General features: G+C 36.9%; 3 protein-coding genes across 4 annotated transcripts; all 3 read left to right on the top strand.

Moving 5' to 3' along the window:
• Positions 1-133: 133 nt before the first annotated feature.
• On the top strand, positions 134-6,878 carry LOC144196102 (arrestin domain-containing protein 3-like). 2 transcript variants are annotated; one of them, XM_077716095.1, is made up of 7 exons: positions 134-417; positions 4,227-4,386; positions 5,153-5,213; positions 5,391-5,538; positions 6,066-6,162; positions 6,240-6,496; positions 6,620-6,878. In XM_077716095.1, exons 1-7 carry the CDS (start codon positions 316-318, stop codon positions 6,869-6,871), a joined length of 1,077 nt encoding a protein of 358 aa, XP_077572221.1. In that variant the 5' UTR covers positions 134-315; the 3' UTR covers positions 6,872-6,878. The 2 variants fall into 2 exon arrangements, with proteins under 2 accessions (XP_077572221.1, XP_077572220.1); XM_077716094.1 differs by lacking the exons at positions 4,227-4,386; positions 5,153-5,213; positions 5,391-5,538; ... (1 more) ...; positions 6,240-6,496; positions 6,620-6,878 and adding exons at positions 648-717; positions 1,093-1,240; positions 1,673-1,775; positions 1,857-2,122; positions 2,204-3,156 and having other exon boundaries at positions 134-571.
• An 837-nt stretch (positions 6,879-7,715) lies between these two features.
• LOC144196081 (arrestin domain-containing protein 3-like) lies at positions 7,716-11,427 on the top strand. The gene is made up of 7 exons (XM_077716071.1): positions 7,716-8,085; positions 8,693-8,725; positions 8,908-8,968; positions 9,137-9,290; positions 9,716-9,812; positions 9,887-10,143; positions 10,943-11,427. The coding sequence occupies exons 1-7, from the start codon at positions 7,821-7,823 to the stop codon at positions 11,198-11,200; spliced, it is 1,125 nt and encodes a 374-aa protein (XP_077572197.1). The 5' UTR covers positions 7,716-7,820; the 3' UTR covers positions 11,201-11,427.
• A 291-nt stretch (positions 11,428-11,718) lies between these two features.
• LOC144196083 (arrestin domain-containing protein 3-like) lies at positions 11,719-14,175 on the top strand. Its single transcript, XM_077716074.1, has 6 exons — positions 11,719-12,023; positions 12,146-12,206; positions 12,295-12,442; positions 12,527-12,623; positions 12,868-13,124; positions 13,264-14,175. The coding sequence occupies exons 1-6, from the start codon at positions 11,780-11,782 to the stop codon at positions 13,474-13,476; spliced, it is 1,020 nt and encodes a 339-aa protein (XP_077572200.1). The 5' UTR covers positions 11,719-11,779; the 3' UTR covers positions 13,477-14,175.

Below are 14,175 nucleotides of genomic sequence, written 5' to 3'. Positions count from 1 at the left end.
GTTTACTAGATCAGATTTGTTATGAGAATATGCCAAGTAATAATCCTTAAATGGGGGAAATGCCGTGCATGAAAAAATGTTGTAACTGATGAACTTCAACGTTGACAGCCCAGGCTCAGCACCGCCCATTACATTCTGTGCCTGCGCAGTAGGTGCAACATATGTTGTGGGTGTGGTCGACAAATCAAGTTGTTTTTTGCGCTTTTCTTTCACAAAAACAACAACAACAACAACTTGATATTATCAATTGCTTTCAATAAGTGACACGCGTCAAAATCAGACCACTAATCTGTGATTTTTAAACGGGGATCAACGATGCTGGATAAAACCATCAAGAACTTTAACATTAATTTTAACGCTTTGAATGCAAACAACACTTTTTCCAGTGGAGACCTGCTGACCGGACAAATTTCCTTCGATCTCTCAAAGGCTACAAAGATTAGATCGATCAAAATGTGTCTGGCAGGAAAAGCAGACGTCCACTGGACTTCCGGATCAAAGAAAAACAAAAGACATTACTACGCTAAGATTGACTTCTTCAATCTCACAAGCATGATTTTGCAAGAAGGAGGTATGTTCTCCTCCAGATCTGCACACAAGATTGTATATTACTGTAAAATACCATTGCTTACTTCTTTCCTTTGCAGCTGTTGGGGGCCCTGCCAATTTCCCCCCTGGCAGGCATGTGTATCCATTTACATGTCAGATCCCCCAAGGGTGTGTATCATTATTATGGTCTATGTTGTCGTCGTTTGCATTGTACATACACGTGTGATCATGCACAATTTCTAAAAAGGTGGATTTCAATTCATAATGGAACACTCACCTGCAACCATAATCAATTTATCACAGAATGGGTAAATGTCAATTTTAAAACAATCAAAGTAGAAAACAAATCAAATGCATCATTAAATCAATATCTATTCTAGATATGTGCCACATGATAGAATGACAGATTGGCCCAATGGATATCTACACCATAAATCTCCTGCTCTAGCATCCAAAGCAGTTAGATAAGTCAGGGATTCCAAGCAAAATATTTTCCTGCATGCAAATTATTTATGTAAATGAAACTTTTGCTTACCCCTCCAGTGACTTCCCATCCAGCTTCCATGGGCCTCATGGACAAATAGCCTACAACTTGACTGTAGGCATTGATAGGCCGTGGCGAATGTCAAAGGAATTTGTGACACAGTTAAACATGGTGCACCACATTGATGGCAACCAACCAGAGCTAATGGTAAGTGATAGGTGCAATCACCTATTGGCATTTATGTGGTTTTGGGGAGGAAACATTTTATATATTTAAATTTAAAAAACTTTTTGGACCAAATGACATGTCTAAAAGATGACAATTAATTTGATCGGATCATTGTCTAACAAATGGTTCCATCCCCTGGAAACCCTTATAAGGATAATGAATGAGAGTCCCAATTATCATTCAATGGCCATTATTACACCAATCATTTTTCCTGTTTCTGGTAGATTACTCATTATCACAATTGACAATTAGTATTATTATGCCGTTAATTTAATTACCACTCATTTAGCTGATTATGGCCATTTGCGGCGTTCTGTGCCGGACTGTCCAATCTTATTTTTTTTGTTCTAAATTTAGCTGTGCATTTTTTACCAAAAAAAAGCCACTATCTGTGTTCTTGTTTTTCCCCAGTCTCCACTTTCTGGCTCCAACAGCATGAACGTTTGCTCCCTCAGTTGTGTCTCAGGCCTTATCACAATGAGAGGCAGCGTGGAAAAGAAAGGCTTCAAGTGTGGTAATATTTAAAATCAGCCTCCATTATTTGCTCTGAAATTACTATTAGGAGATTGATTTTTTTTTTCCTCACTTGGCCCAGGTGAAACCATAACAATCAATTGTGAATTCGCCAATGGTTCGTCTCGTACGGTCATTCCCAAGGCCAAGCTGAAGCAAAAGCAGCTATATTTTACACGTGAGGGAGTCCAAAGGAGGTTAATTGTGAAAAACCTCGTCTCTGTAGCCGGGCTGCCTCTCAGTGCTCACACCTCAGATTTTCAAAGTGACCTAATGCTCACCATTCCCGCTGAATCGTCACTCACCATTTCCAACTGCAGCATCCTTCGAGTTGAGTATGAGATTGAGGTAAGAACTCCTAATAACTGAAAAACTCAATTTCCCTTTTTTTATACTGTCTTTTAATCATTCCTGGTCTTTTTTTTGTAGCTGACCCTATGTCCAAGGGCTTCCCCAAACATGGCCGTGCTGTTTCCCATAATCCTTTGTGACATCCATTCAATCCCACATGGTTAACACCAACCTTTGAAAGTATCTTCTAATGGTATACACTGTAACTGCATTACAGTAATGGGCAAGCCTTTGAAACTATTCATGACTAACTAGTCAACCTCAGCACTTTCTACAGTTACAAGTGACTACAACCATTGGACTAGAAATTGGTGTGACACAATCTAATACAACTATACTACTATATTGACACTCGACTATGATACCCCTGCTTCAATTATATCTTTTTGGAATTGTTTACTTAAAAAAAATCCCTCTCCTATGCATTAGCATTTATATTGCTCAATCTTCCAAATCAGGTGACTCGGACTGAAGTGCAAAATGCAGTACTTTGATATCAATGTTTGATTGTAGTGACTTTTTACCTCATTGTGCTTCTCAAGAGGCTCGCCAAGATAAATTTCATTTTCCACTTGGTTAATGTCACACCTTTTTTTACAAATTTTGTGAATTGATTTGAAGAAACAATGCTATATCACTCCCGGAAGGGTGTGTTCTTTTTTGTAAGTTGAATGATTTTCCCAGTTAAAATGGGTACACGTGTACCTTATTGAAGATGGAGCTATTATTCCATTTTTATTTAAATTGTTTTCTTTTTTTAAAGGGGGCGATATTATTGACCGATGGTTTAGCTATTTTTTTCTACAAACAATACTATGTCACTAAAAACTACATACTTGAATTCCAATATATTCGTAGAAGTTATACTCTATACTTCCATAATTGTATTATGCTGCAGCCGTTTTTTCCAATATAAATTTGAAATAGCCTGCCTAACATGCCTTCAACAGTACCATTTTTATATCCTCAAATAGCCTAGAACAGTCAGAATGTTTTACTTTACAGTATTAAACACATTGTTATTGCCTTAATGTGTTTCTGTTTCTTACACCCCTGTATATTGCTCCTATTCTGAGTTTTATTTCACAAAAGTGCAGTAATATATGGTTTAGCCATAAGACCAGTGTATCTAAATTTATGATCAGTTACTGTAATGAAAGGAGCTTTTGAGAAGTGAAAACATGTTGGGAATGCAAGTATTTGCTTTAAAATGCAATTAAAATAACATAACTGACATTTACAATTTACAGGTAATATAGTTGTCACTCACGATTTCACATGTACCTATTCGCCTTTCAAATCCCCCACCTTAGAGGTATCTCTCAGTTTCAAAAATACTACAATGCAAATTAGAAGGGTGTGCATTTGTAAACCACATTATGTATTTACTTCCCCACTTTTCAAGTCATAAATGCATCATTAGGGCAAGAGTGTGATGATTTATGATATCCATTATAGTTGCAAAGTCCTCTTGAACTTGGATAAAGGCTGAGGATAACTGTGATTGCATTTGATTTGCTATTATTGAGACCTTTTTTATCTTCTGAATCAAAGTGGCTCCACAAAAACACACAAACAATTGCTGAGCAATAATATGAACACCACACAAGGGTCAAAATAACATGAAATTATGTTTACAACCATTCAGATTTTCCCAACATTCTCCAACATAATGTGGGCAACATATGTTCAGTGTTTTTCCAAATCCCCGACCTCAACATGGTTATGTTTGTGATTTAGATTCTAAATTAGGTTCTAATTTTTTAGAGCATCCCAAAGTGGATTTAGAACGGTCTATACATTTCCGCATTATTCATTGCGAAACTGGTGAAGGTGAAAAGGGCATTGTTGAAGAACATATAGAGTTGAGTTGAGCAAATAAGGGTGGGGGCAAATATGCGCTCAAAAGAGGCTGCAGACACGCTCGCCCTTTCCGGAAAGTTTGTCCTGCAAAAATAAAGCCAGCAACCAAAAGACTTTTACCTCTTTCTTTGTCTTCATCATGCCGAGCACAGTGAAGAGCCTGAAAGTAACTTACAGCGATGTCAGCGAAAAAGGGACGTTTAGGAGTGGTGACGCCGTGAATGGACGAGTCATTTTAGAAGTGGCCAAAGAATGCAAAGTGGAATCGCTTTATGTGAAATTCAAGGGCAAAGCCGAGGTGTTGTGGACCGAGAGACACGGGCAAAGTACTGTAACGTATCACTCAAAGAACAAGTACTTCAGCATAAAACATTACTTTATCCAAGATGGGAGTACTGGTAAGTAATTTTACGCACTTCTGGGTTCGACATCGCAATATAAACAAACGCCTTGCTGCTTTTTATTTTTATTTTATTTTAGGGCAGAGGTAGAATTTATAATGCATGTCATGGAAAACTAGCAGGATCGCCTAGTTACGGGCTTTCTTATCAACAGAAAACACGTGAATTTTCATTGCACAAAGTCATGTTCATATCTGCTACACTAATATGCGAACCGGCAAAAGTGTTTTAAAAAAAGTGTTTTAATTAAATGGTGAAATGCTGGATTCAAAATGTAATAAAACTAATAAATATGCTATATATATATATATATATATATATATATATATATATATATATATATATATATATATATATATATATATATATATATATATATATATATATATATATATATATATATATATATATATATATATATATATATATATATATATATATATATATATATATATATATATATATATATATATATATATATATATATATATATATATATATATATATATATATATATATATATATATATATATATATATATATATATATATATATATATATATATATATATATATATATATATATATATATATATATATATATATATATATATATATATATATATATATATATATATATATATATATATATATTATTTAAAAATGTGTATATATGGATATGAATATGTAAATATATTGATATTGAGCGATTGCGTAAGCTATAAATATCTCCCAGCACTAATGATAAGTATTGTGTTTTTCAGGAAAGGATTTACTTTACCCAGGATGTCATGAGTTCCCCTTCAATTTTCAGTTCCCTTTGCAGTAAGTAATGTTGGAACTATTGTCATGATCAGTTTTCGATAATTAAAAAATAAACGCCTCAATAAATTAAAACAGAACAACAATAAACAGTTCCATAAGAAATATAATTTATTTTAGTTGGATAAATACTAGACTTTATTTATTTGAAAGTCACAGTGTTCATATGGTCTCCTTTAGGGAAATGCCCTCCTCCTTCACTGGTTCAGTTGGAAAAGTTGTGTACCTGCTTGAGACCAAGCTGAGTAGATCCATGAGGCTGAGCACAAAAGATACTACGAAGATTCCCTTTGTGACAAAACCGTGTGACATGTCGGAGGACCTAATGGTATGTAAATTCATTTACGTGAACAATCTGTTTCATGCAGGTTTTTACAAGCACAAATGAAACATGTTACTGGCAGCGGGCTATATTTGCCTTCATTCTAAAGTAAGAAAAGATGTACGACTGCTATCTTTCACATTCCATTTAATGTATGCACCATGATGATCTGCTGATTGGTTAGCATGTCCAATTCAGATGCGTGGGTTTTCTTTGTGGACTGTGTTTTCTTTCCACATCCCTAAACCATGCATGCTAGGCAGGTTAATCACTCCAAAAGTGGTTCTTAGGTATGAGTGTGAGCGTAAATATTGTTTTGTCTCCTTGTGCCCAGCGTTTGGCTGGTGTGCCCTACCTACTATCTAAAGTTGCCTGGGATGGGCTCCAGCACCCCACGACCTTGACAAGCATAAGCGATGTTGAAAATGAATGAATATATTTGCAGTTCTTTCTGCACCTATGGAGAGAGCTTCTTTGTACTTGCTTGGACTTGCTGAAATAGAAATAATTCAGTTCTTTTCTCCTTGCCTCAGATACCTCAGCACAATTCCAAGAATAAAAAAATGCATATGTTCAACTCAGGAACTGTGGCTATGGATGTCAAGATAGAAAAATCGGGTTTCTTCCCAGGTGAGATTACTGAGTGACATGGACTAAACCAACTAAAAACCGAAATATTGTGAGCATGATGCTATTTTACTTTACAGGGGAGGGATTGAAGATTTCAGCTTACATTCAGAACAACTCCTCTCGTCAAATCAAACCCAAGTACTGCATCTACAGAAAGCACAGCTTCTTTGCCAGGGGAAAGCGAAGGCTTGATACTAAAGACCTCCTTAAAGAGGTGGGAGAGCCTATCCCTCCATCAGCCAGCGTAACAGTCAACAGGGTCATCACAATTCCACCTGATATGGAACCTTCCATTCTCAACTGTGAAATCCTCAAAGTAGAGTACAGACTCAGGGTAAGCACTTTTTTTCACTAAATCAAATCATCAAAAAGAACCTTGATAGTCTTATGGTTTGATTGCATGCTGCAAACATTCAAGTCAGGTTAAAATTTCTCACCCTGGATTTATTTTCCACAGGTATATTTGGATATAAAGTATGATTCAGACCCACAGATCAAATTTCCCATAACCATTCTTCAAGTCAATCAATCATCCGCGGTACCAGTAAACAGGCCCGCCACTTCTACTGGGTATGAATTTGGAGCATTCGGATACCAAAACCCAACTCCCTGGGGCGCTTTTTCAACACCACAACCTTTTGAACCACCGCCTTCTTATGAAGATCATGTAGGATACCCTTCTTTGATGGATTTTAGTAGTAAAAAGTGATCAGTGATGACTTTCTTCAGTTTTCTGTAGTCTATTTCAACTGATTTTAAGCTGGCCAACAACCAGTTCAACGTGTTCCTGCCCAGGGAAAATAATACATGTACACACACTAGAATATAATACGAAATGTTTTGATTGTAATATGATTCATTTGGTAGTGTCTCTTCAGAACAGTGTCATAAAAGACAACATTAAAATTGCTGGTTTGGGTTCCAGCATCACTGCGACCCTCGTGAGGGACGAGGAATATGAATGAATACTGTCTACTAATCTAAGCAATCTAATAAAAAAATAAATCCATATTAACAATGCTAATCAAATGAACAACAGCATTTTCTCTTCAACCGAAACATTGGATCTGTGAGCCACTAATTTTACCAATCATGCAGCCTCTTTAAATCAGGACGTTTTATATTTTATGTTCTGTAAATGTTGTGGGTTGCCTGATGGTATAGTGGTTCAAACGCCTGACTACGGGGCGGGCAGGCCCGGACACGATTCCCACTGGTGACGGTATGATTGTGAGTGCGATTGGCCATCTGTGTCTGTCTGTTCTACGGCTGACTGGCGACCACTCTGTGGTGTAGTCTGCCTTTCGCCTGTAGTCGGCTGGGATAGGCTGCAGCAACCCTCACAAGGATGCACCATACAAAAGATGAATGAATGTTGTACATACATATTAGATTTATAAAGTGTTTTTAATGTTAGTTAAAAAAAATATTTTTTGAGAACATTTGCATGAAATCGCTTTATATCAAGTAAGAAAACTATTGCAGGCGGTCCTGAATGTGTAGATAAAAGGTTTCAAATCACCTAAGGGGTCAGTGAGAACAAATAGTGGGTGTGGGTTGATGAGCACTCTGTGTATAGACAACAGACTCGCCCAAATGCGGAAGGAGTCGCAGTTGTTTGGGAGATCCTCAGCCTGTCAAGCAAAGGACATTTGAAAATGTTGCAGAGCACAGTGAAGAGCCTTAAAGTTACTTACAATGATGTCAGGGAAAACGGGACATTTACAAATGGCGACACCCTCAATGGACAAGTGCATTTGGAAGTCACCAAAGATTGCAAAGTGGAATCACTTTTCGTCAAATTTAAGGCCAAAGCCGAAGTGTTATGGAGCGAGAGACATTATAAGCATACTTTTACTTACTACGACAAGAGGAAATACTTCAGCCTCAAGCATGACTTCATACAGAATGGAGACGCCACTGGTAAGTCTCATTCTTATATCATTTTCTGAACCGCTTTATCCTCACTAGGGTCGCGCGGGCTGCTGAATTGAAAAAAAAAATCTCCATTAATTCAAATACAAATAAACATGCTTTTGCATTTCTCACTACGCCATCGGCATGCCAAGACATGATAACGCCGCTATGTTGGGTGCTTGTACTTTTAAAGTTTGCTATATTTTTGAAGTGGATTTCCACTACACACACAAACCTCAAAAAGCTAATCGATCCAGAGACTTGATTGAGATCTGTCTATTTTCCACTTGTGAACCCAGTAGCTATAGAAAGAAGTACATAACTATAGATTTCAGATAGCAGGTAGGCAAAAGGTGTGCATACCTGAAAGTTGCGCAAGCAGGCGCGCAAAATAAATAAATAAAGGTACGACTCCTGAAGCACTTGGGGTCGCACTTGGGATACGCAAGGGTCGCAGAGAGTGCTGGAGCCTATCCAAGCTAACTATGGGCACCAGGCAGAGAACATCCTCAATCGGTGGCCAGCACAGCCCTTGTGAGGATAAGCGGGTCAGAAAATTGATGAAGGAATGAATTTTGAGATGGAATTTGTATAATTGTTCTCTCATTTTCAGATGATCAACAGCTGAATCAGAATGAGAAAACATGTACGTTCCTAACAAAATATCTATACAATTATGGAATGACTCGTATTCCAATCTTTTACGTCATTAAAAAAATGGATCACCTGCGAAAATGTGACGATTCATGTAACATAACATTCATATAACAATTGTTTTCCGGATAAATATTGCCCTGCACTAATGGTAGTGTGTGTTTTGTTTTTCAGACAGTGATTTACTTGTTCCAGGATCTCATGTCTTTCCCTTTACCTTTCAAGTCCCTTTGCAGTAAGCAATCCTGCAGCAGTGGTTGATGTGTTATTGATTCAATCCGAGTGTTAAATATGCCATAACAGACAATAGTAAAACTCCCATAGAGAATAACATTGTGTTATGTTATTAGTGTTTAATTCTAGATTTATTTCAAAGTCCTGGTGTTTTCATGGTTTCCATTAGAGAAATTCCATCCTCCTTCACTGGTTCGGTTGGTGAAGTTGTGTACCTGATTGAGACCAAGCTGAATAGATCCATGAGGTTCAGGACAAAAGATACCATCAAGATTCCTTTTGTGGCAAAAGTTGCTCCCAACACGCTGGCACAACTCATGATGGTAAGCTTAGTTACATTATGAATCTGCTATGATGCCAATTATTAGAGGCAAAAGTTAGTTAGATTTACAAACAATGGGCCTTTGTATTTAAGTCAGAAAAGGTATGAGGCTGCACATCAAACTAGTTTCTGCTTTTGTGCCTTTTTGGTTTATTTGACAAAGAAAAGGACTTCCAATCTATCAAATTATCCCCAAAGTATCCCCTGAGATAACAGTGGAGCTTTAAGGATTTATTTTTACCTCTACTATACTTTTTCTATAAATATTTAGCTAAATGGTGTTTCTCCCAAACTCCAATTAATGGTTCTATTGAAGTAAATCAGGTCGTTTTCCCTCACTATGTAGTATATTTGCAGTTTTCCTTATGCATATGGACAGATCTTGTGTCATTGTGTTGCAAATTAATATTTCTTTGTGTTGCTCAGACACCTCAACATGATTCTAAAGATAAAACAATGCACGTGTTTAGCTCAGGAACCGTGGCCATGGATTTCAAGATTGAAAAGTCTGGTGTCTTCCAAGGTGAGACAACGCATCACGTTGACTTAAAGTCTAGAGACAAGGGAATACTGAGACCATGCTGCTCTGTGTTAAAGGAGAAGATTTGCAGGTTTCAGGCTGCATTCAGAACAACTCTTCTCGTGAAATCAAGCCCAAGTACTGCATCTATAGTAAGCACAGCTTCTTTGCCAGGGGTAAGAGAAAGCTTGATACTAAAGACCTCCTTAAAGAGGTGGGAGAGACTGTCCCTCCATCTGCCAGTGTAACAGTCAGAAAGATCATCACAATTCCCCCTGATCTGAAACCCTCCATCCTCAACTGTGAAATACTCAAAGTAGAGTACAGACTCAGGGTAAGCACTTTTTTTTCACCAATAAAATGCATCATTATTGTTATTATTTGCACATCATTTTTCTTCCACACAAGACATTCATTTTGATGGACAGCAGAGGAGGCTATGGTTCAACAAGTTTGAGGAATGATTACGTCATGATTTAAGGGTGCTTAAAATGTATTCTTATAAAACAAAAAAGCCTTTACTTCTTTAAATTCTTTAAAGGGCTTTGAGCTTGTATATAGTCAGGATACAGTACAGTCTACTGTGGGGCAAAAATGCAAGTTATTGATGAGAGGAATACCAATTTATTCGTAGATGCACTTAAAAATGAGGCATAATTTGGAGGAAAATACAGAAAGCCACCTTGTTATTATTATTATTCAACCATTTGTTTAATGGTCCAATAAATAGCAACTATCCAACTAAAAGCTATCTCTCTATATAACAGAGATCAAGTGTTTCTGTAATTTTTGGCTAGGTTTTGTCATGCAATACAAAGCAGGTATTTTGGCCCACGGGGCATGCGAAAACTGCTCCAGTTGTCTCAGGTTTGAGGGTTGGGTAAAACTTGATTTAGTAGCTCTTTTCACATACTCTATGTTTAGTAGGATTTAGCTCAAGGCATCAAAATAGTTTTATTAGCTCTTGGGTGTCTTTATATGTGCTATATGGCTCATTATCATGTTGCAAGATCCATGACACCAATCATTTTAACACTGATTTTCCTTGATAGTCTCAAGAATCCAATGTACTCTGCACGGATTCAAGTCAAGTTTACTTTTTTTTTTTTTTACAATGGTTTCATTTTCCACAGGTATATTTGGATGTCAAATATTCTTCAGACCCAGAGATCAAATTTCCCATAACCATTCTTCCAGCCTTTCAAGCATCTGCTGCCCTGGCACCAAGCATGCCTCTCACTTCTACTGGATTAGAATTTACATCACATGGATACCAAAACCCACCACCCCTTGATGCTTTTTCACCACAACAACCTTTCGATCCCCCACCTCCTTATGAAGGTCATGGAATGTACCCTTCTTTGATGGATTCCTCTGTAAGTAAACAGTGATTGGTAACGACTTTCTCCGGATTTGTTTACACTAGAGCTACTTATTAAATGGTAACTTGTTACTGTACATTTGAATAATGTGATCCCTGGATATGTTTGACATGAGTCAATTCCAGATGCTTTATTTATGAATAATGCATACCCAAGCAGAAGTGATTTGTAAAAAAGGGATTTTCAATTGAAAGGCAGTTTGTGTTTTTTTTAATCATCAAGTTAGCAATGTATTTTTTAAATTCATATTTCTAGTAAATTTCTTTCTGCTCTGTCTTTTTAAAGTCATTTGTACACAATATATCTTTGTACACTCACTAATTTGTATAATTGTTTCTATACCACTTCAAAATAAAATCTAACTTCACATTATTAATTCATTTTTTACATTGAGTGAGTACTTTTGGTTTGTTTCCGTCCAAGCCAATGCTGCAGGGTGAAAATGTTAAGAATGTGAACAAACCTGTCTCAATGCAGCATGTCACCGACATCAGTTGATCAAATGATTAAAAACACAGCATATAAATAGGATCCACAGCATAAAAATCTACAGCATCTTTGTAAATTTACCACCTAGTTTACAAAAAAATGACCATCGCTTATTTGGAAATTGAATATGATGCAATCAACCAACAAAATGTCTTCACGAATGGCGATACTGTCAAAGGAAGAATCATTGTGTCGGTTTTAAAAGAAACTAAAATCAAATCGCTGAATCTGATAGCCAAAGGAAAAGGAGAGGCCCATTCGACAGATGAAGACAGCAGTTTCAGTGTTTACGAGACATTTTACACCATTGAACATCAAATCTTGGATGAAGCACAACAAGACGGTAAGAAATAATTTGAATTCTTACTCCCTGTACACATTTTCTCAGAGTCTACCATACTTTATATTGTGAAATGTAAGTCTCCATCAATTAAATGCAATAATATGAATGTGAAACTTTTGCAGGCACCCATGTTATTGCTCGTGGAAGACATGCATTTCCATTTTCCTTCAAGATTCCTAACAGGTACTTAGTTAATCATGATTTTTTTTACCCCCACTTCATGAATTAACTTTGTCAGCTACTTATTTATGTGTTATGTGTGTATCTACAGAGAACTACCATCATCATTCAAATGCAATTTGTGTGAAATTGTTCATAAAATAAAGGTAGAGCTTAAACAATCAATGAAGTTGACCAAAAAAGCGGAAACCTACTATAAATTCGTTTCCAAACCACCTATGGATATTTCGAGACTCCTGGTAAGAAATGTGTTTAGAGTATAGGTTTGTTGAAGGTTAACTATTTGTAAAAACAAACAAACAGACTGGAGTTGTTTTTTTCAGGTGCCTCGACATGGCTGTAAAAAAACAAATGTCAAATTCTTTGGCACTGGAACAGTTACAATGGATGTTTATGTTGACAGAACAGGATACAAGCAAGGTAATCCAGTCTTGTATGTATAATATGCAAAATAATTTTGACGTGCAGAACTACTACTACAGACTAGATTGGATCTCCTCACACCCTTGCTGTATTGGCCCTATCCCTTATAAAAATACACATGCCTCACCCTTCAAATTAAAATAGCCGCTTTATTTACATTTGTAAAATCAGATGTCTAAGATAGGTAGATACTACCATATTTATATATAACCAGATAAAAAAAATATTTTTGTTGTCCTAGGTGAAACGGTCCGAGTCCGAACTGAAATTAAGAACTATTCTTCTCGGCCAGTGACACCTATAATAAAGTTCTACTTGAAGGAGAATTCCTTTGGAAATGGTCTACAAAGTATAGTCGTAAAAAAGATACTTCAGCTGGAATGCATAGAGGTTGCGTCCAATAGCAAAGAGTTGCTGATGAAGTCCATCCCCATTCCAAGGCGACTACCACCATCTATCTTAAACTGTTCCATCTTTAGGTTGGAGTATGAGTTGAAGGTGAATAACATGTTTATTTATTTATTTTTATTTCCCCTCGATATGCAGGGATTCAATTCTATTTGCTAACGACTCGCTATGGACCTATGGAGGAATATTGTTGTTTCTTACTGAAAATAAACTAGCTTTATTTTGACAGGTTCATTTAGATGTCAAACATACAACAGATGAAGGAGTCATAATTCCAATTGTCATCCTTCCTCAAATACCACAGCCGCAAAGTCCTGCCACATCTGAAGTGGGCACATCTGAGAACCCCAACCACCTAACCTGGAGCAACACAGCTCAACAGCATGCAACACCTCAACATTTGGACTCCCCTCCTTCCTACGAAACCTTGTACCCCTCCTAGAGTGGCTTTGACATATTGCTTGCAGAAAATGCTGCAAGACTGCAGCAGAATTCTTTCTTATTGCATTAAATTTAGCCACTACGAACATGGATTAGAGCAGAGTGAATAAATTGTTCATTGTTTTATAGTACAGGCAGTCATCCATTTACATCCGCATTTGGGTCCGACACTCTGGTCCTAAAAGGTTTTTTTGTGGGGTTTGCATGTTCTTGCGTGGGTTTCCTTCGTGTACTACAATTTTCTCCCACATCCCAAAAGCATGTAAGATAGACTGATTGAACGCTCTAAATTGCATAAGCGTGAATGGTTGTCTTCAGGGTGCAATAATCCATTTTTGTCCTCATAAGTGTTAGTGACCTACCCAACGTCCGTCCTGTGCAGACAGAAATCGTTCACCTTTTCAGGCATGAGTCAACAAAGCTTTGTGTGTATTGGTTTATTTATGTTGGCGTGACAGACTAGAATAACTGGTTATCTATAGTGAGTCCATGTGTTTGTAGTAGATCTGTCTGCAGCTAACTTACATGATCTGTATGTTTTTATAGGTTAGAGAAGAAGCTTTTTTTAAGTAGGAAGGAAACGGTTAACTTTTCTTTAGTCACTGTAAACCGACAAGAAAAACTGGCTTTTCTAACTTCTCTCTCAGTCAACTATGTCACACAGTCTCGTTCTGCTTGGATTACCAGAGACTCATAAGTA

Source organism: Stigmatopora nigra, chromosome 4 (genome assembly GCF_051989575.1).
Source record: "Stigmatopora nigra isolate UIUO_SnigA chromosome 4, RoL_Snig_1.1, whole genome shotgun sequence".
In the NCBI taxonomy this organism is placed as follows: domain Eukaryota; kingdom Metazoa; phylum Chordata; class Actinopteri; order Syngnathiformes; family Syngnathidae; genus Stigmatopora; species Stigmatopora nigra.
This window is presented reverse-complemented; position numbering and strand designations above follow the sequence as displayed.

Excerpts from the sequence above, each read along its gene's own strand:
- LOC144196102 (XM_077716095.1), top strand. The coding sequence starts at position 316 with ATGCTGGATAAAACCATCAAGAACTTTAACATTAATTTTAACGCTTTG. Across the intron at positions 5,214-5,390 it reads AATTTTCAGTTCCCTTTGCA|GGAAATGCCCTCCTCCTTCA; the intron begins GTAAGTAATGTT and ends GGTCTCCTTTAG. Across the intron at positions 6,163-6,239 it reads AAAATCGGGTTTCTTCCCAG|GGGAGGGATTGAAGATTTCA; the intron begins GTGAGATTACTG and ends TTTACTTTACAG.
- LOC144196081 (XM_077716071.1), top strand. The coding sequence starts at position 7,821 with ATGTTGCAGAGCACAGTGAAGAGCCTTAAAGTTACTTACAATGATGTC. Across the intron at positions 8,086-8,692 it reads ACAGAATGGAGACGCCACTG|ATGATCAACAGCTGAATCAG; the intron begins GTAAGTCTCATT and ends TCTCATTTTCAG. Across the intron at positions 9,291-9,715 it reads CGCTGGCACAACTCATGATG|ACACCTCAACATGATTCTAA; the intron begins GTAAGCTTAGTT and ends TGTGTTGCTCAG.
- LOC144196083 (XM_077716074.1), top strand. The coding sequence starts at position 11,780 with ATGACCATCGCTTATTTGGAAATTGAATATGATGCAATCAACCAACAA. Across the intron at positions 12,443-12,526 it reads TGGATATTTCGAGACTCCTG|GTGCCTCGACATGGCTGTAA; the intron begins GTAAGAAATGTG and ends TGTTTTTTTCAG. Across the intron at positions 12,624-12,867 it reads CAGAACAGGATACAAGCAAG|GTGAAACGGTCCGAGTCCGA; the intron begins GTAATCCAGTCT and ends TTGTTGTCCTAG.